At 43.7% G+C, this 21677-nt stretch overlaps 1 protein-coding gene across 1 annotated transcript in view; it reads left to right on the forward strand.

The window, feature by feature from the left end:
* Window positions 1-20231, forward strand: part of BMP7 (bone morphogenetic protein 7) — a 46318-nt gene extending 26087 nt beyond the window's left edge. Inside the window, exons 3-7 of the mRNA XM_059827057.1 lie at window positions 9950-10098; window positions 14929-15126; window positions 16876-16952; window positions 17596-17706; window positions 19014-20231. Of these exons, the coding sequence (XP_059683040.1) occupies window positions 9950-10098; window positions 14929-15126; window positions 16876-16952; window positions 17596-17706; window positions 19014-19163 (685 nt within the window). The 3' untranslated portion in view covers window positions 19164-20231. The remainder of the gene's footprint in view (window positions 1-9949; window positions 10099-14928; window positions 15127-16875; window positions 16953-17595; window positions 17707-19013) is intronic.
* Window positions 20232-21677: the final 1446 nt, after the last annotated feature.

A 21677-nucleotide genomic window follows, 5' to 3' on the forward strand; every position in this document is an offset into this window, starting at 1 on the left:
TCTACTGGCTTTGCTGTGTGGTAAAAGTACTTAAATAGGGGTGTGTTTTCTTCCACATCTCAAATTCCAGTTTTATGGGTCAAAACTCATGGTTCCCTTGGCATTTCTAATGACACAATTATTTGCAGGGTTTGGGGACTATGCTAATATTAATCTATTTTTATCAAACTGATAATCCAAACTACACATTTTAACCAGGCTTTCTTAAAGGAGAAGGCAACAAGCCACAAATGTGCATAGGACCTGTTAGATGTCCGGCTTACTACAAGCATTTAAGTTTATTCCATCTCAGGCCTTTCTGGAGATAGAAGCCTCTCTTCACTGTATTTCTTGAGTAGCTCGTGTAGGTACAAGCCTGTAGGGATGACTTTTCACTCTTGGGAAGAGCAGAACCGAGAGACGTGTTGGCAGATGAAGGGGCCCTCACCAGTGTGCCAGGGCATTAGGGAATTGCCAGAAACCTGTCCTTGGAGTGAATGTCCTTCCTCATCAGCCGCCAGGGAAGTTCTTCAGATCCTGAGGAGCGAGGTAGGGGCCCACTAGGAATCTTACTGACAGAGTTAGGATGACTTTTATTACCTTAATTTTAAGATGATAGATCCACAGGTTTGTTAAGCCTATGTTTAGAGAGGGCTGCAGGGTACCCACTGGGGACAGTTATGTGTAGAGCAGCAAGTGTTGCTGCAAACTATCTCCTTCACAAATTCTTATTCCTAAAGGAAAAATGTATGCAAAGGGCAGGCATATACATGAACCACTGTCTGGAAGAGGTGAGGAATCTTGCTAATTATACAGATGTTCCAGCTACAGGATTAGATGCAATTTTACTGCATCGTATTCACCACAGGAACACTTTTTTAAATGAGTGTTCGTGCATATTCACCCTTTGCATACATTTTGGCACAGGCAATGGTGAGTTTCGAACAGTTTGTCCTGAAAAAATATTCCTGTTGGTTTGGATTGACCAAAGGTAAAAATATTGTCCCTAACATTTGTAAAAATATTTGCTCTTTTTCTGCATTTTTCCACTGACATTTTCCAACCGGCTCTGTCACAGACCAGTCATCCAAGTCAGTGTGTCATTGGGCAAGTGGAGAAAGAAAACAAACTCTCTCCAATGTTGATCAAAAAACACCCATTCACTTTGATGCTTCCTTGGCTGTTTGTCTCATCCTGAGCAGGCTGGAAAGTCAGACCCATCTGACGTTGTTAGCAACAAGAGCAAAACAAAGCCAAACCCTCCCCCCCACGCAGGCAAGAAAACCTTTGCTCGCGTTTGTAGATTCCTCTCCCTAGAGCAACGCAGGTACAATGGCCAACAAAAAACCAACTGGTTTTCTCTCTCCCTGTGCTCTTATGATGATACAAGAGCAGTGGGATCTCCCAGGAGATTGCTGGAATTGCCTTGCAGGATCTGAAACACCAGGTATTCTCCTGGCCTGTGCCCCCTGCAACGTGCACCTCCAGTTTAAGTGCACCAAGGCACAGAAGCTCAGTGCCAGGGTCCCCAGAGGCAGCTACAGCATCGCCTCTCCTTCTTAACACAGCAACCCACAGCAGAGATCAGGAGAGCTTCTAGGGCCACAAAACCAGCACGGGATGCAGCTGAAAAGCCCAAGCGGAGGCTGACTGGAGATTTTTTCCTTTGAGGGTCAAGAGACCGCTGGGTATGCTGAAGGCTTGATTTTCAGCTAAACCTCAGATGAGCCTCCAGTTTGGAGGGTGTGATGGTGTGCTCTCAGTTCAAATAAACCATAAGTACGAGCAGTCCATAAGTATGAGCAGTCCAACAATTAATGACTTGCTTTACGAGTTCAGACAGGTTGGCAGGTATCTAACCAGCAACATCTCTTGTCTGCAGTTAACTGTCGGTGAAAAATACAGGCATAGGTCTTTCCAGATAAACAGCTGCACCCACAGCAGACTAGTTCTGAAATCCTGCCCCTCAATAGTACCGACATTTGAACACAGGGTGGAAGCTCTCCTCCATCCACCTGTCCAGTCGTGGGCAGATAGACACCTAACAACCGTGGCAGTAAAAACGAGAGCCCAGCTCCAGCCTTTGTAGTAGATGGGATGCCTCTGTGGACTTTGACTAACAGAAATTATATCTCTGTCAGACTGAAGATATTATTACAGGTGTTTATAGGAAACCAGACTAAACGATCAAATATTCTTTCTGGCCTTTCCAAATCTATGATTTCATTGCAAGACAAGCTTTTCAAACTGGCAACATCTCCTTTCTAAAACGGCATGTACAGCATTCTTTAGGTACAAAGCATCAGTTATTCACTTTAAGCAAACAAGTACATTCATGAACAAAAATGTTCCTAGTATCATAAACACTGTGAAAACAGTTGATGTTTTGACTAATATAACATGTCTCAAAGCTTTTGTGTGCATAACTTGAAGTCCAGTGACTCATGTCCAACTTCTGTTTGGTCTTCAAGGTTCACTCACCCAAAAGCCTGGGAAAGAGTTTTATAAAGCCAGCGACTGGCTTGAGAAGGGTGCTGAGCAGCAGGACATCAAGTCCCTGTCTGTGGTCACAAACCCTGCTAGTGGGAACTAAAGGTTGCCATCAGGGAGCCGGGTGCTGCTCAAGCCTCCGTCTCCTCCCTCCTGGATGCTGCGGGAAAGCAAAGCAGATTCCAGTGCTAGGGAGCGCACATCACAGGGCACAAGGCTTGCTACAAGGTGTGGAAGGTTATTTATCTCAGGCACCTAAGCAGGAAACATGTCAAAATAAAGCTTATGAATATGCGCCTGAGAAAAATGAACTTTGATACTTTTACAGTGGAATCATGGAATAGTTTGTGAACTACTTTGCAAAAGAAATATCCATTACCCTCAGACTCTCTACTGTTGTTGTAAGTGATGGCCAAAGCAAGAATTTCAAAGGGACTTAAGTGCTGAAGAGACACACAATTACGTAGTGCGGTTTCTAACAGCAGCTAAGCAGGTTGGATACCCTAACTCCTTTTGCACGTGTATTTTCAAAAAGTAGCCATGCAGTTCTGGGCAGATTATCAGTCGGGACATCATCCTCAATTTATTAACATGAAGCTGCAGAAAAAATGCAGGCTGTATAGCTCCGTTCAACATCAGAGCTCAATCCTGCCCATCTGTCTGCACCTTCAGAAGCTAAAATACCTCGTCCCAGAGTTACATCTCTGATTTCATTGGACCCAGCACTTGCACTGTAGAGTAAATCCCAACCCCTTTGAAGTTGATGGGAGTTTTGTTACTGGAGAGAATAAAGCCAGGTACTTGACCAGCCTTTGGTGATTGAAATGTAGTTGCTACATGTTCGCTTTGTGGCCATTATGGATTTCACAGGCTTCAAAGGCAGTGAATGATCTGAATGCTCATGTTACCAGCCCTACAGAAAAATAAGATCTTGCGCGATGCATTCCTGGGTTTGACTTGCAGCTGGAACGCTTTAGTTTGTGCTTCAAATTATGCCACTTCTGCACCCAGATCAAATCTGAGCCCCTCTCCAGACCCCTTTCTCCCGTTCATTGGAGTCTGTTTCCATGTTGTGGGTTGAAACATGTAATTCTAGTAACTAAGAAGGGCTTAGGCCCACCCAACCCGCGAAGCAGATGTGCCGCCTTCTTGGAGCTTTTTTAAGTACCAGTGTGATCGTTCCAGGGATGGTGCAGCAAAGAAGGGTATAGTTTGTTTTAACGTTGTGCCCCAGCACCATGACGGTATCTGCAAGTACTAACAGCATCTAGAAAGGTACTGACAATAGCTTTGATTCTTTTTTTGCAACCTATCTGCAAATCGGTTGATAACTGTGCTTATCCCGATACGCTCTTGGGCACAGTAGCAAGGGAACTTTAGCATGGAAACCCTGCAGCTCTCCAAGAACAGAGCTGCATCTAGTTATCTCTTTCAGACCATTCCTAAAAGCCACGGCAGCCTGCAAAACCTCTGACAAATCCTGAACTCACTTAGCAAGGCACAACTCTTCACAGGCACTTGGGTAGCTGCAGGAGGCATTTTGCATACCCCAGTGGGCTCTTGCTCAGCTAAGCGATGCACTAATGAACAGCAATTCAATGTTGAACAGAAACAGCTGTATATAAAGTGTCAGAGATATGTATATAACCTCATTTCTCTCAGCACTGCTTTTACAAGAGGCTTCATATTTAGGAAACATGTTGCATCTCTCTGTAACAAACTCCCATTGCCACTTTTAATCAGTCTTTGAAACCTAGATCTTACCCTTCTCAAACACCACATAGGAAGGGGAACAACACTACTAGAGACACGCAAAACAGAATTAAGACTCTGCTGAAATTTTAAAGTGAATTTAATTTCTCCTAAGATTCAACAAAATTTACACAGATCTGTTTCACTACCAGCACAGCCGGTTTTCAGACCAGTCCTTGGTGGAAACCACCTCCAGCAAACCATACTCCTGCTGTGGCCATCCCTTCACTTGGAGGAGACCCCAGGCTGTGTTTGGCTGGCAGCTCCTCCCTGGGAGCACGGGGAGGGTTTTTATCAGCAGGGAGGGAGAGGGAAGGATAAGCAGGGGATCCCGGGCACGCAGGGAAGGGAAGGTGTGGGAGGAGGGCTGCGTCAGGTCTGTGTACGGAGGGTGTTGCAAACGTGCCAGGGAGAGGCCCAGGGAGATCCTGGGGCCCTCTCGAAGTAGGAAAGTTTGAAAAATATTTTCCTAAGCTTGTCTTTGGACAGCTGCAGCTGACTTTAAGCAATGACACCAAGCAAACTGGAATTTGGATACTGCACTTTTTTAATCCAAACAGATGTCTTCTAACCCCAGATCTCCTCTCACCCTCACAGGATGCCCTTTCTGCCTTCTCCTCCCTCCACCTCCTCAAACCTGGATGTGAATTGCCCCTATCCCCCCGTGCCAGCTCTGTCCCTGGGCTGCCTGTTAGTAAACTTGCTGTCTTGCACCATGCCTGTGACCCAAACAGCCCGTCTAGGGTTAGAATACCAGTCAAGAGGATAGGATTATGCTCCTGGCTTAGTGGCTCTGGTTTACATGCCGAGTCAATACGACATTTAACATATCCGTGCCTTAAGTGTTTCCCACTTTAAAACGGAAGCAGGAGGGTTGACCCATATTTGTAAAGCAATTCAAAGTCTGTTGCATGGTGTCACGGTATGGTTATTGTTTAAAACACTGCTACATCTGTAATTCCTCAAACTAGGAGGTAGGGATTAGAGCAGTGCAGCTCTCGGGCAGCCTCGGTGTGCTCTTTGGGCTGGCAGATTACCTGAACACAGGCAGGGGACAGCAGGACCTGCTGACAGTGGCCCTGGGCTGGCTGCTGCCAGGACACGGCCAGGTGAGCCAGGGCTCCAAGCCTGCCCACAACCCAGAGTGCCAGCATGTCACAGAAATCAACTCATCTTGCAATGTAATGAAAGTTGCTGAGAGTCACCTTCTCTTGTGCTGCCTATTCTTCTTCCCATTTATTTTTATCCCATTTGGAAGTGCTCATTAGTGTTTACTACCACTTGTCAACCAGCAGCTTGAAATAACAGAGCTGACGAGGGGGTTGGAGAAAGTGCGTGAAGAAAACAGACTCAAAAGCAGGTGCTGTTTGGTAAGAGGGGTGCCCTAGAGCAGTATAGACCTTATAGCATTATAGTATACAATTGCAGAGTTTCAACTCCTGTTCTTTCTTGCTATTGCAGAATTGCCAGCTCTCATATTTTCACCGAGTCTCTCTTTCTAGTGCATGTTCCTCCTTGTGCGCCAACTCATCAAGGCAGGTGATTAGAAGAGATGCTGCACATCTGATTTTTGGATACACTTCTAACATTTATGGCTGCAAACCAAAGTGCATCCTAGAGGCTGAAAAAATACCCCAGCAAAAGTCAAAGAGCCCATACATACTACTTTCACGAAGCTTCATGGTTGTTAATTCTTTTTCTTATCTTAGAATTACTGCGTTGCAATGTGACAGTTCTCTTCCTCACCATTTCCTTTAAGGATACTCTTTCTTGCCTTTTCTGTATTTTGTCTCCCCTTATTTCTTCTTCAAGTCCTTTTCTCTTCCACTAATCACCTGTGATTCCTTTTCTTACACCACTCACGCCACCAGCCCTCCGCAGCCCTCTGGCAGCTTCAGCCCTTCCACCTCCTAACTCCAGCTGCTTTCCAGACACAATCTCACATGCATCCTTCCCAGCCACCCTCACTTTGCAACACTTGTTATTCACCCTTGATTCCAGAAAACGCCAAGTTTACTAAGGAAATTCCATAGACCACACAGCAGTTATATGACCTGTAGACAAATTTTTGGGAGTATTTCTAACAGGAGGTGCCTCTCCTTTCTGGCATCCAGCACCAGACACTACCAAAGCAATCAGTAGACAAGTGCCAACCTCCTGTCCTCATCTTAGGCTCCATTGACAGCCCAATGCTTGAGAAAACTGAGCTGAAAGCCCTGAGTTTTATCATTGCTAAAAGCTTTGACACTCCCACTGATGTAAGTACTTTGAACGCTGAGCCGTTTTGATGTGGTCTCAACAAAACATACTTGTGGTCTGGATCCAGACTTCATCATTTATGTAACTCTAATCTAGACATTAACATTTCCATGTCCCAGCTTAATTTTCTGTAAAATGAGGATCATGTGCCTTTTCCTATCTCTTGGTCTGGTAGGAGGTTCACTACAATTTCTCACATGCTCTGAAGTTCTCAAATGAAGGAACTGAATGCAGGCCCAAGGAAGCAAAGTGCTTTTCTGCCTCCTGGTCATAGAGCCATTATTCACATTACTCCAAGAATGCTCTAGATACGCGTACAGTTGGTAGGCAAGGTACCAGAGTGTGAGATGTGCACTAGAAACCTGTTCCCTTTGTGCTTAGATCTTTATCTCAAAGCTAAAACCCAAACCAGCCACATTAGTTAGACTTAACTAGCACTATCTCACATGACAAGTCATTAGATGGGAGCCCTCAGAGCAAGATTTGTTTAAGTCTAAGCAGAATAACATTTCTTTGCCATGTTTATTATGTGTTGTCCAACAATGATGTCTAAAGGGCTTGCTGTCTATTAGCTAGTGATTTAATGCTGTTTGCCATAAGTCTTTGGAGAGCAGGGCATTTCACTTAAAGGGAGGTTGTTCTTTTTAAAAGAACGAGAGGTTTCTTCTTATCGGAACAGGCGACACAATCTCAGGAGCCTCTGCTTGCAACACCGGTCAGGTTTTGCATCCCATCCCTGGCCACTGCTGGTGGGCCAGAGTGGAAAGTGCTAATCCAGGAGTGCTTGAACTTCTCCAGAGAGCATCTGACATGGGGCCTTTTTGGGTCCAAATGTTCCAAGTGTGTGTGGGAAGGACATTTCCCTTTAGTGGGTCCCTTTGATCTCTCTCACTTTGGGCTTCCCCTCCAGGCCTATTGTTTGCACATTGCTGTAACTACAGGAAAACAAGCGCATTATACAATTTCCCAGAGTGACTCACCCTGGTACTTGATGCCTCATGTTGTCTGGTTACCCTGATTGCATCATGTCAGCATGGGAAGCTTAAAGGCTGGTTTTTCTGAGTAATAATACTGCAGTTGAGCAGTAGTTAAAAACAAAAAAAAGTTATCATTATTGCTATTATCTTCAATGTGCAAAGTACAAGGGAGAAAAACCAAGCAAGCCAAGTCCCTGTTAACTAAACCTTGTGTGAATCATGAGTTCCAGTCAGGGGCCATGCTTAAATGATGCAGTATGTGAATATAAAAACCCTTTACTTCTGGAAACTTGGACTCAGCCACTGGAATGGGCCAATCCGTACTACTCCCTCGTCCCCGGCTCCTCTGGGTGCGTTTTGTTCAGCATGTTGTAAACAGGGAAGGGCGGGAGGTGTCCACGCGGGTGCGTCAAGCACGGTGGGAACAGGGCCATTGCTTCTGGGTGGGGATGAAACCCCAGGAAATACGTCTCCCTGTTAGAGTTTAGGCATTTTACATTCCTGTAACTAATGTGTATGTGGAGGGAGGGGGTTATCCGTACTGTTTATCTTCAGCTGTCCTAGGTGCACCCAGCAAAGCTGACTGAGCTCCAGAGAGCAGCTCCCAACACCTAGGCTGAGGCTCTCCATTGCTGCACCCTTTCCTGAGCCACCCACCTCAGCTGCGCAAACATCCGCTGAAATACTCCCCATAGGACCCCCTATGTGTTAATGTGAAAGTGATGCAGCAAGTTCAATTCTGATGTAGAGCTTCTTCCACAAACCAGAGCTTTGTTTAAAAGAAAGCAAAACTCCTTCTCCCATGTCTTCCTCCATGGGCACAGACGTGCTGCGTGAAGGGAGGAATTACAATCATTACAATCCTGCACCTACAGAACATCTCTTGCAAGCATCAGCCCTTCCCTCTTCTTTCTGAATGGAGCAGACATAGAAAGCCGCTGCTTTCCCTCAGGCTGCCACATGCAACACTAACTGCACCCTTGGCAGCACTGGCTGTATATTCAGCCGTGTGGTACCTGAAGGTTAACAGCATCGTGCATTGGTGAGGAAACGACAGAATCCCCCTTTTACACACACTGGGTGATGTGCTCATGTCCTCTGTGGGAACTAATTTCAGAAGTTTAATGTCACGTAAGCCAGCACAGAGCCAGAGGCGGTGATATCCATTAGCTCACGGAGGAAAGCCATCATCTCTTACGCACCCTGGCCCACAAAGGTTGAAAGGAAAGCTAGATAGTAAAAACATTGCAAAACAACTCCATTTCTGTTTTGAGTCAGCTGTGTGGGACAAAAGCCTCTAATTTCTTGGTATCTCACAGGGAAAAAAGTCACTAAAAACTATGAGACAAAAGCCTCTATGCCGACAGCGCTTCTCAGATTCATTTTTGATCACTTGGTATTTTGTGCAAAGAAAAGGCACTGTGTAAATGAAGTTAAATATATTTATTTGCACTGACAAATCAATAGTGACAAAATTAATATGGCCTTTAAGCTTTTAGGACATGATTAAAGGATTTTCCAAGGATATTTCTTCATTCAAAAGGATATAATTACACTTAAACAAGTTACCATGTTTGTGCACTGTAAGTACAAAAGCAGCTCTTATGGGACTTGTCTAGACACTTCCACTGTGTTTCTTTGTTCTTCTTGTAAAGTCATTTTTTATAAAGGAACTGCACCACTGTCCAATTTTTTCATCCAAGTTTTATCTCTCTCAGTTTCTGATAAGAGAAGATTCCTTCCTTTACAGAACCTGTGTTTTCTCAAATTTTCATTTTACAGAAATTTGCCAGGAAATGTTTTGTAAATCCAGAATGATTTCACCCCTTTCAAATGCATGAAATCCTCTCTATTTTTCTGATCTTTTTCATTTTCTGGTATTAGTTCTTCAACCAGAATAACCCAGCAGTGGCCTTTAAAAAATTCAAGCAATGAATTGAAAGAAAATTGCCACCCAAAGTAATGCAGACCTGTGACTGTGCAGAGGATTATTGCCTCAATCAATTATCTGTAACCTCAGATGAACAAATTTAAAAAACCATTACATATGTTAATATATGCACACCACTGTTCCAGCTGGCTTGCACCAATGCTGCAATTATGCATAAAAGTCAGGAAATGATGTGTGGAAAGGATAATGAGCAGCATTGTCTGCCCAATTACCAAGTTTGCATATGCAAACAATAATTTTGCAAATCTGTGCCTGGCAAGCATTTTTTCTGAAGTTGCATCAGCAGCTCTAAGGTTAACTGTAACAGCAAAGTAACCCAAAACCACCTCAACTCTGCTTCAACCCATCCTCCCTTTTTTAAAGAGAAGAAAAGCGCTTCATCTGAAGGTGATTAGACAGGAAAGCCTGCCAGCCCAGCTCTGGCATAATCTGCCTATTGCTGAAAGGCCGACCAAGTGTGTTGCTTAAAGCATGTATGCGAACGTCTATAGAGACCCCAGTGGAAAGCCCAGTAGCTGGGAATTATGCTTCTTTTTTTCAGGGATTCAGATTTGTTCCTGCTTGACTCTCGAACAATCTGGGCCGCAGAAGAAGGGTGGCTGGTGTTTGACATTACTGCAACCAGTAATCACTGGGTGGTGAATCCCCAACACAATCTTGGCCTGCAGCTATCTGTGGAAGGCATCGATGGTGAGTGTCAGACACCAACATCAATCAGTGAGTCTCCGTTTCAGGTATACGATTCCCAGCCAGGGGAAGCCTTAAGCATTCTGTTCCCTTTCCTTTGAATAGGATTTCTTAAGAATGTTTTTCCTGAATTTGCCTAAGATGCAAATAATAATAATAATAAAAAAATCCAAGACATATTCCAGGTTAAGGATGTACTCAAATGCTTTAACAGATTGGCAACCTGTCCACAGTCATTTCAGTATTAGCTGTGTACACATCCCCGTCAAGGTACGTATACGCTGCTGGCTGATTTGCAGGTAGTGCAATCCAGTCAAGGAGAGAGGAAGAAACTTTGCTATGTGTGAAAAGACACAACTGAGTGATGTAGAAGACTGGTGTTAATTGGCACAAAAGTCCTTTGAAATTCAGAAAACAGCTAGGAACCATTTTAATTTCCTTTGTGACAGTAGAAATGACTAGTAAAGTCATGCCTGGTCTGGACTCCAAGGTCTGCAGCGCGCTTATGGTACAAACTTGTGAGGTTTGGGAATGGGTGGGAAGACCTCGCTCTGAAACCTCTCCAGAAAGGAAGTGTTTAGAATCAGGCGGGGAATTTTCCTAACCAGGTCTTAACTAAAAAGTCATGCTGCTTTGTCTTCAAGTTAAGATTCCTGATGTTCACTTGGAGACTTGTGGAAGGAAACCAAAGTATCCTGGATCTTCTGGGGGGTTCCCAGAAGGAACCGTCTGGGACCATCTGGAACTGCCTGGCTGCCCCAAAGACGACATTAAGCAAAACCCAGCTCAAGACTATTATAAATACTCTGAATTTAGTTATCTAAGGACATACTTTCGTTCTCCAGATATGCATCTATGATGTCACTTGCTATTGGTTTTTATGCAACACTCTGAACGTTTCCAGTAAGTAATATTTTGCAAAAAGACTGTGCAAAGCAGTTTTGAGACAGGCAACCTACGGAGAGCCATTTACGTGAAAGGGTGATTTTACTCACATGAGACCTGCGCACAGAGATGTGCACAGGGTTTGTTTTAACCTGCCCTTTCTGAGTGATCAGTGAATGCAGAAACCCAAACAGAGATACAAAGCAGGAGCTTCACCATGGAAGTTACTAGTCCCCACCCAATGACTTTTGCCATCTTTGTATAAAGATTCAAATTCAACCTGATTCACAAGTTAAGGTTAACTCTTAAAGCTAAAACAGTACTGCAAATTAACAGCCAAGACAAGCTTAACCCATTTTCAAACACTTGTCCTTGGTTTTAATTTCCAGTTTGCCTCCTAAAGGAAATACTTGGAAGTACAGAAGTTATGTCCACAATCATGGCACATTCATTCAATTGTGGTTCACATGTAAGAAAACCATCAAGACCCAGCCCAGAGTCTACAGAATAGCGATAGCTGGAAGTAGCCTTAATATCTCTAAACACTATGGATACTACAGTATCACACTCACACTTTTCCACCAATAAAGTTGTCTTATCACTCCGTCCTCCCCCATCCTCACCTAGTGATTTTACAGCAAAAGTCAATCCCTTTTTTCAGCATTAAGGAGGACGGCAGCTGATTTATGAATATGTTACAATTTCAATGGAGACTTTCCAGGATCCTGCATCCAAGGAAGTACTGCAACTTTGCACACACTTAGAGTAACTCTGTCCGCTCTACTGGAGCAATCAGAAGTGGACCCATAAAAAACATACAGCCAGTTCTATCACAGAGAGAGCTTTCAAAGGCAGAAATTCCCAGGTTCAGCAATAAGTGCATTCTCATCTGTTATTCAACTCAATGAAATTAGGAATCTGGTTTCTTTTTACACTCCTGAAAAATCTAGCTGAGTTTGTAAAGAGTTGAAATCATACACAAAGTGACTTGCTGCTTTCTCAAAACAGATTAACAAAATACTCTAATCAGCCTGTCATTAAAGTTAGAAAAGCCAACTGCAGTGTTTAAAAAGTAAATACAGAGATACAGGAGCTGATTGTCTGCTTGTCTTCTGTAACCAAGTCCCCTGGCAGCACACCTTTGCACTCACATTTCTCCACCGTACACGTGAATTTTTCTTTCTATTTTGAATGGCAAGGACATGTCCTTCCTTGCTCCCCAAGTTTCATTTTGGATTTAGACCAAATGCGAGAGCTAACCAGAAAGCTGCTTTTACACCTGGACTTCATATGAAAATCATATGCTGCAAACACAGCAGGATTTTGATGCAACACTATATGCTTGGGCAACCCCCAAAGCTCTAAGTGAATTGGGGGGGGGGGGGGAAATCTTGTCATTTGTATCTGTCATTACATATAGAGATCTCTAACCATGAAACCAATACAGTCTATGTAAAAAAATTCTGACATCATGAGCACTGTCCAGATGAAATTATACAAAAGAAATTAATTTAACTGATCTTGATATTTCTTTATAATCTTGCCAAATAAGACTACCATCGTGTATAACTAGGGTGGAATCAAAGGGTATTCGTTTACTCTTAGAAAATGGGGATCAGCTCAAGCAGCAAGCAAAAGAAATATGCGAGTGACTCAGTAGCCTTCAGCGAGCTCTCAGCCCAGCACCGATACACCTCGCTCGGCAGCAGCACGTGGGAACAGCAGCTGCCCACTTAGGTTTACTTAGTTTATTACTTAAGATCCCATTTTTGACAGTATTAAAAAAGCAGCTTCGTAAAAGCAGATAAAGCTGTGCCCTCTGGTTCAAGAACACCGCTTTAGTTCTTTTGGGAGAAGTTTATCATTGTCTAATGGGGACTACACACGTGTGCTTGTGTTTATTGCTTTCTGGATGTATAAGAAAGTTAGAAAGTAGATTTTTCCCATCTTTATTAATGCTCACATACAGAGCATTGCATGCCTTTTTTTCCCTTGAGGAAACATTGCCACCGTAATGGTCTTGAACATGACATGTTGGTGTTACATGAGGAATTCACTGGTCAAATGCTACTTATTGCTGCACTAATGCAAATCCATTAAACATATCAGTGAGAAGCTGAGTCCCCTCCCTGCACACCACTGGCCTGCTCTCTAGAGACATGGTAAAGGTAAAATAATTTACACCGGACAAACCACAGCCATAGATGTACTTGCTAGTTTAAACAGCTTCGGGAAGCAGAAAGGCTCCTTTGAAGGGGCAGGAAAAGCCATAGGAGCACTACTCAGTGAGCTCTGACTCCTGCGGCTGAGCTTGTTTTCAGGAAATAAGGCTTCGATCTGGCAAAGCCTGAGCACAAGTGGAACTACTTATATATTTAGCATTAGCTACTTGCTTAAGCACTTTGTGGGCTCAGCCTCAAATGTTTAAAATGAAAACTGTTTGGACAAGTTTCCGGAAAGGAGCTTAAGCAGAAGGTGAAGAAGTTGTTGATGTGTGTCCACATATAAATCTACGTACATGAGTCTTTGCATTCGCTATTTTTACCCGAGGTTTCCTGGTGCCCTGTCTGAGATTCATTTTCCTTTAGCTGGTTTGCAAGGCCTGGCCGCGCTGGGCAGCGTTCTGCTGCCAAGCTCCCATTAAAACACCTCTTACGCCAGTCCTCTCCGCAAATCCCATGTACTGCAGCTTGGGACTTGCTCGCTGGGCTGCACAATTTTAGAGAAATGGAGAGTGGACTCCAGCTGAGGCCAGTCCGTTTCTGGGCCTTGAGCTTTGACCACAGCCCCTTTTTTCTGGGTCTGTCACATTTACCAATCTTTTGGCTGTGCAAGAGCTAAGATGGGAACAATCCCATAAAGCCAATAATTTATAAGCATTTACTTTACTCGTCTTAAAAACAGCAGTTATGGAACATTACCTAGAAATACTTCAGGTGACCAGCTTCTTTTCACATGGTAGTCAGAAACTAGTAAGATAAGGAAGTTTTTGCCAGCGGACTGTAGAGCCCCTGGCCTGCTCTCCCCGGCCAGGCTGCCTTTCAGGGCTTCTCTGGGAAAGCGTCACCTGTCCTTTGGCATATTTGCTTTGTGGCTGAGAAGGCCCAGCTCTGTCCTTAGCAAAAGGATCACAAAAGCCATTAAGCTAACTTTGACTTAGCAGCAGTACTCAGTAGCCTGGAACAGAATAAATCTGGGTATCACCCCTGCGTTTCACAACAGCACCCCGTTACCCTTTGGAGGCAACAAGCAGAAATGTTAAGTTTCCTGCTGCCATCCGCTCCTTGCATCTTTTGTAAATAATTGATTTCATTCTACAGAGAAACCACCTAATCATCTTTTACCAAAAATAAAATTATTTTAAAAGCCCAGGATGAAGGAAGCATGAACAGTAATCAACAGTTTTAGAACAAAGTTATGGGGTATAGTAGTGCTGAGATACAGCAATAAGCAAAATGTCTCTAAACATCTGAACTATTTTTTTCTCTCAGTTACAGTATATCTGGAACTCTGTCAGCATTTCATACAAGGCGTTTTTATTTTAAGTTAATAACCTTCCAGTGGGAATTTAGTGTTCCTATGGGCCGAGTTTTATGGCTCCTTTTATAGGATCACTTCAAATTATAGGTTGGTGAACTTAAAGAAACCCCTCTAAAGAATGCAGGAAAAGTTAATGCTAAGCGGATTTAGGGTAAAATAATTATATGTAGGACTATTTTATGTAACTTTTACACGTAGATATAAAATGAAGTTAGCTGTGCTGAGCTGCTCTTGTCAGAAGCAGCTTTGCCGATTAAGTCCAGGCCCTTGGTGGATCAATGCATACAGATATGCCTAGGAATCGCCCTTACCAGCCAGACAGCAGCTCTCCTCCTTGTTATCCTTGCTATGTCTGCTGAAGACAAAAAGTTACTGCAGGCCCTCTTATCAGTTCATTCTGTTATTAAGGGCAAAGCATCAATCCCAAACTGGCGGGTCTCATTGGAAGGCACGGCCCGCAGAACAAGCAGCCGTTCACGGTAGCCTTCTTCAAAGCCACCGAGGTCCATCTTCGCAGTATTCGCTCCACAGGAGGGAAGCAAAGGAGCCAGAATCGATCAAAAACGCCAAAGAACCAGGAAGCTTTCCGGGTGTCGAACATTGCAGGTACAGCATGGGTTGCCAGGTCCGTGTTTCTGGGTGTGGGATAATGCTCTGCTGGACTTGACACTGGATGGGAATGGTTCTCCCCTACTCGACCTGTTTGTTGTCTCTTCGGTCTACCACTAGTGTTTTCTTGCTGGTTTGAAACTACTTGGGATTAGGGATTATTAAAAAAAAAAAAAAAAAAAAAAAAATCAGAAAAATAATGTTTCTTTGAAACAATGTTAAACTGAGGGATTTCTTAATCCAATACAAAAAAAAGCGCCATCTAACCAGAAAACCTCCTTTTCTCCCACATGAAATAAATTCTCATTTTGAAATGTAAGATAATTACATTCAACCAATGAGTAAGTGATCAAAACAATAATACATTTCAGTGGATCTGAATCAAAATGCTGTAGATTTTCAGAGTATGTGATTTTAGGTTTAGCCCCCAAAAAGTTTAGTAGTCCCAAAAGTTTTGCATGGAAGAGGAAAACCCATTCGTTGCTCAGGATAACCGCAGCTATTCTGGGGGGAGCTGTGCTTCCTAATATGGAAGAAAACTCCGTCAGGCATTTGAAATAGAAACGTGGCTTAATTACGAGATACCTCAGAATAATGGGCCCTTGGTGACCTTCCCAGCAGGAACCACAGCGCAGGGCCAGCTCCGCTGAGGGCAGTGGCAAATTCCAGCTCTACTTCTGTGAGCGCTTCACTGAATGGAAGGAGAGCTTGCAAGAGGTGGAAGCAAAAGGACAATGTAGGGCACAATATTGTCTTACGTGTCTTACCTTCGCCTTGGGTTGCTCGGGGTTACCTGCAAGGCTATGGGAGAACTCTGTCCCATCAGTCTTGTTGCAGCTTCACGATATTTAGTTGGGTCATTCCTGTCCTAGAACCAATGATGTTTTTCTGCAGCCCTGGTGACAGGTGTGGCTTCTCTGACCTGCTCACATATATGTACTTCTGTAGTTCTCACCCAAAATCCTAGAGTCTTTTAAAATGGTTTTCCATGGCTTATGTTTCCAAGCTCTGGGTTCTGCAGCTCCCCAACCATAGATGGTCTGCAGTTTAAGTGTGCATTTTTATCATCTATTTGCTATATCAATTCAATTTTTAAATGATGAGTAATGGACAAAAAGAATTTCTTATTTCTGCAAGTAGGTTAGGAAAGTCCCTGTAACCAGTGTCCTGCTTCCAGCTTGAGGACTCCATGTTGAGTTAGTTTCCAACAACAAGAGTTGAAAAAAATTTTTTTCCAGTCCTTCTACTTGGGTCTCCAACTCAGGCTGTATGTCCAGGACGGACACAGCTTTAAAACTGCACTGACAGTCATGGTTGTTCAGATCCACAATTCAGACCTGTGCTTTATTCTTTGGCTTCAGCATTGTCACCCATTGCAAGAAGTCTGTAATCTGGATCCAGCTGCACTGGACAGAAGAACAGATTGCACATTGCCTTAATGTCATACATTGCCTTTGTAGGCCTGAAAGTGCAACCAGCACCAGTAATGCAGGTGACTCAAAGACAGTTAGAAATTTAGAAAAAAGGTAAACAGTGCTTTTCCCTATCACTCCTTTCACAGGTTCTCATTTTACATAGTAGCCAATAATCAGAGAGAACTGCTTTTTGCTAATGTGAGGTCAGAGGAAGCCCAGAAAAAAAGCGAAACAGATGAGCAGTGATGCCTCACTCCCTGTTGGGGCATTGCTGAGGGCTGTGGGTGCTGGGGCAGCCCAGCCTTACAGACCCCCTTTTCCCCCCATGCAGAGAACAGCAGCAGTGACCAGCGACAAGCCTGCAAGAAACACGAGCTCTACGTCAGCTTCAGGGACCTGGGGTGGCAGGTAAGGGCCCTGCATGACCAGGGTGTGAGCTGGGGTGCCTTTGCACATCACTTACTGAGCTAACAGTGAGAACAAGCCAATAACTAGGTATCTTTTTAATCCCTGGGGGAAAAAAATTGTATATTGCCTTTAGCATGCTTAAGAAGTGCTTCTGCAAAGTTAGGGTATACAAATATGTAGTGTGAGACTGGCTTGAAACTCAATGCACTTAGGTCCTTTTGAGAAACTGTGGCCTCCTGAATCTCCTCTGGCAGTGCTGAACATACATACGGCTCTCCATTTTCATCTATCAATTCTTTTAGACCTAGTTAAAGACATCTTTGTTTCTGAAAGCTTGTACCTGCATTAGGTGAAGTGATCCTTGCGGACAGCCAGGAGGACGCTGCTGAATGGATAAACAACTCAACCCATCTACATTATGGGCATGTTTGCAATGTGGGATATGTCCCTCCAGGAAAAGCAGCTGCTTTAGAGGTGTACAAGATAGCATTAGAAAGGCCAGAGTACCAGAGTTTTATTTTGCAGGCTACTGTACTTGTATGTAGACCTATGAATTGTTAGATTTATGTGCTGTTCCACTCTTTGTTTCACTGCACCATATTTCTGTCTTTCTCCACAATCTAACATCTTCAATTTAATCAAGGACTGGATCATCGCTCCAGAAGGCTACGCTGCGTATTACTGTGAAGGAGAATGTGCTTTCCCATTGAATTCATACATGAACGCTACAAATCATGCCATTGTTCAGACACTGGTAGGTGCGCTGTAGCTCCTAGTACAGAGTTCTTGCTGATAGGTGCTACTCAGAAATAAGTTTATACACAAAAAAAAATCTCTATGCTAACAGAAGGAAGGTCTGCATTAGCTCATTAAGATGCCTGCAGCATCTGGCTAAACATGTCTAGCCAAGTGGCCTGAATTAATAGTTGGCTAGGAATTACCCTGTCTTTGCTGCAAGCATTGACATGCTCGCTCTAGTTTCAAAGGGCCCTATGATAGACATCTTAATGGTGGTATAGTCCCACTGCACGGGAAGGAAGGAGCAGGATGTGAGACCCACTGTCAGCATCTCTTGGAAAAACTTTGTGAGGACCCACTGGAGGCTGCTGCCAAAAGCGGATTTGGGGGTAGACTGAGGAAGGGGTCGTGAATCTTAAAATTACACAGCCCAGCTGCTCTGTGGGTGTATTTGTGTTATGAAATTGTGCAGAGATGTCCAGATGGGAGCCCCGAGCTGGCGTGTCCTCATGACACAGCGCCTGTGCTCAGGGGGACTGTTGGCTGGGGGCCACCCAGCCCCAGCTGTATCACCAAAGCCAAGGCTCCACAGCTCTTGGCGTGGGCCAGAAGACATGCTGGTCCTGAGTACCCCCGGTGTGCAGCACCCCCAGCTGACCTGCCTGGATGCCCTCCCCTACCCAGCTCAGGTTCAGCTTAACAGCCCAGGCCCCCTGCTCACATCGGCAGGGCACGAGGAGGCTCAGTCCACCTTTTCATCTACACCCCATATCCTGTGCATGTCTAAGGACAACATTGTAAAAAGCATTAGGGAAACTAGAAGCGCCTACATTTTCAAGGGAAGAAATAGCTGTGTTTTTTTCCCCTGGTAGATTGCTTTTTATTTGCTTTTTCCCCCCTCTGCAGCAGGGAGCGCAGAGGACCCGGAGCCCTTGGCCCCAGCTGGGTCTCAGTGCTGCCAGCCGCAGGGACAGGGGCCCCCACCCAGAGCTGATGGGGTTTCTCACAAAACCTCGCCCGCACGTCCCGCGGAGTTTATCGTAACTGGTACACTTCTGCAGAACACTGACTGCTCTGACAAATAGGAATTTTCTAATGAAAACCTGCCTCACTGAAAGATTTCCAACTAGATCTGACTCGGGTGCGTGCATCAGCCTCTGTACATGCAGGGGACATCAAGATGTTTGTACACAAAGCCAGGTGTTTGAAACATGTCTGAGTGAGCGAGTGCATGGGACAGACAGAAGGTTGCCTGGGAAAGAAAAATATGGGGGAGGAAAGGGGGAAAGTAAATCTTAACATGCCTCTACTTTCATTCCCCAGGTTCACTTTATAAACCCAGAGACTGTGCCGAAACCCTGCTGCGCTCCTACACAACTCAATGCCATCTCAGTGCTCTATTTTGATGACAGCTCCAATGTTATCTTAAAAAAATACAGGAACATGGTGGTACGAGCATGTGGCTGTCATTAGATTTGTAGGAAAGGGAAAAAAAAAAGAAAAAAGTTATTTGTAAAGAGTGGTTTTGTACGGCTATGTGGGGGAGGGGAAGAGGTTAGCACTCCAGCAATGTGTTTAAAAAAATCCCAAACAGTTTTTAGGACCGGGCTTCTGAAAGTTCAGACAATGGAACAGTTTCTGGATCTAAGTGGCATTTGAACACATTTTGTTTTAGTTTATTACAGACAATGAGCTTGTAAACTGAAACAAGCCAGAGAAACCATTTAAGACCAAATCTGCCTACAAAATTGGCTCCTACAATACATACTTTTGCAAATAAGTCTTTCTGAAGATTGCAAACTCACCAGTATTGATTGTGAGTTAAAATTAATAATCTATCCAAGGTGAGAATGTGCTGTGACTAATAAGCATGTGTAGTTCCTGTAACACAGTTTGCAATAAAATAAGTGAACAAAATATACCTGGAGTGAACAGGTATTTTGTTAGTGAATTATTACTTCCATCCCTCTGTTTGCTTCACTTTCATAAGCAAAACCAAAGATTAATTACATGCAACTTCCAGTTTTAAACTATAGTAGCAAAAACTATATCTGGATTGATGCAAATTCAAAGGACAGATCAGTCTAAGGAAAAAAAAGCATTTTCTAATTGGCAAGGAAAAGAACTGAAGAAAATAATTCCAAAGAGCAAGACTTTCTGGGTATACTTTTTTTTCTGTCAACAGGGAAGGAAATTTCCTCTAGCAAGCAGAAAGAATTTGAATTTGCTATGAACTTGAAACAGGAAAGCAGCAAAATGTTAAGAAACAGGGATTAAACCTAATGTTTAGCTGGGGTATCCTAAGCAGTTACAGAGTTGTGAAAGCCAGCTAAAGATCCTGCTCCTGTTTGGAAAACGTCCATTGACTTCACTGACAGAACAAGTTCCAACGCTTTTTCAAAAATGGGGAGGTTGAAGTGCAGAAGGTGCTGGGACCTACACCCAGCACCACGCAGACTCAGCTAGGACCTCTTACTTCCCCGGGTCAGTGTTACAATAAAACCCCTGCTCTATTATTGGCTTCACCTTTGGGGGGAAAAAAAAAAATTAAAATAAAATCCATTTCAAGAGCCACACCAACAAGCTGGAACCAGGAGCAAGAAAATGTCCCCTCAAGGCTTTTCTTTTTCCTTCTTTTAAAGTCACAGGTTACACAAGCATCACACTCGTGTAATTAAAACTCAATTAAAGTTGTTGTGAATAAGAATACAAAGTAGCAGTAACCAATCACAAACCAATTCAACTCTTTGGCATACGTTGCTATTACAAAAGTAGGATTGGCATAAATTTCACCAGGGAGATAAAAAAGAAAATTCTGTCCAATAAAACACCAGGTCGACAGCACACCCAGCTCTAAATCTCCAAACTTCAAAAACCTAAACCTCCAACAGATGGGTCCAGAACATAATAAATCCTTGGAGATGGTTCTCTCTGCTCTGTGAGTGCACAGGGCGATGCAGTCGCAGTGGGAACTTGGCTCCGTATCTTGCCTTAGAGAGTCAGAGAAAAGATAAACGAACGCAACCGCCTGATTCTGGAAATTGCTTCCTTTAAGTCACAGATCAAATCCAGGCCAGATGCCTTACTTTAAAAAGATATAAGCAAAGGAAGAAAAAATTACTGCCTATGAAATAAACTGGAAACTTGTTTCTGATGGTCTAATTCTAATCTCGTTTAAGTCAATTGGTGTTTTCCCAGCAGTTTTCTCAGTAGCAGGATTAGGCTCATGGGAAAGCAGAATTCTCTCCATGACATCGGTAGGTTTTGGACCGGGGCCTCGGTGAGCAGTTGCCGCATTGCCAGATGTGCCCAGCTTCCAACCCAGGCGACTCAAACATCTGCAGGACCAGCCTGGCTGCGGCACGCACGCACGCTCCGCAAGCGCGGCTCCAGCAAACTTCCTACCTGCCCCAAGGTGAGACTGTGACCAAATAGTTACAGACAGCCACATGGCAGGACAACAGCTGAAGCCAAAAGATATCATCTCTCCCTGGAACCTGCAGACAAGACCATCTACAATAAACAGCTAAAACTGCCCTCAGTGCATCTCTTATTTAGAGTGAGGTATTGAAATCACACAGATTGGATGTGTCTTTTGACATTGTATACGTATATACACCAGTGCTTCTGTAAACCTCCTAAAGGAAGTTAAGGTGCTGCCTAGAAAGTTAAAAGCTAATCATGCCTAAACTTCCACTATTTAGTAGTCAAGGATTAGTTTTTCTTGCGGGTGTTTCAGTGTTGGTGGTCACTGTGTTGGTGTATTGCATTTTTAACTTGGACCACGGTATCTTGCTGTATAGGATTCATATATTAAATATTATGTGGGGATTGTTTCTGTTTTGTTTTTTGGTTTGGTTTTTTTTTTTTTTAAACATAACAACAGGATTGCTGTTGCTAGGCTCAACATCAGCTTCAGTGTTTGTACATTTTTATGTAAATAGTTGTCACAAGTGGAAGAAGAATTATTTATTTCCATCTCTGAAT

The sequence above is a fragment of the Gavia stellata genome, chromosome 20, assembly GCF_030936135.1.
Source record: "Gavia stellata isolate bGavSte3 chromosome 20, bGavSte3.hap2, whole genome shotgun sequence".
Classification (NCBI taxonomy): domain Eukaryota; kingdom Metazoa; phylum Chordata; class Aves; order Gaviiformes; family Gaviidae; genus Gavia; species Gavia stellata.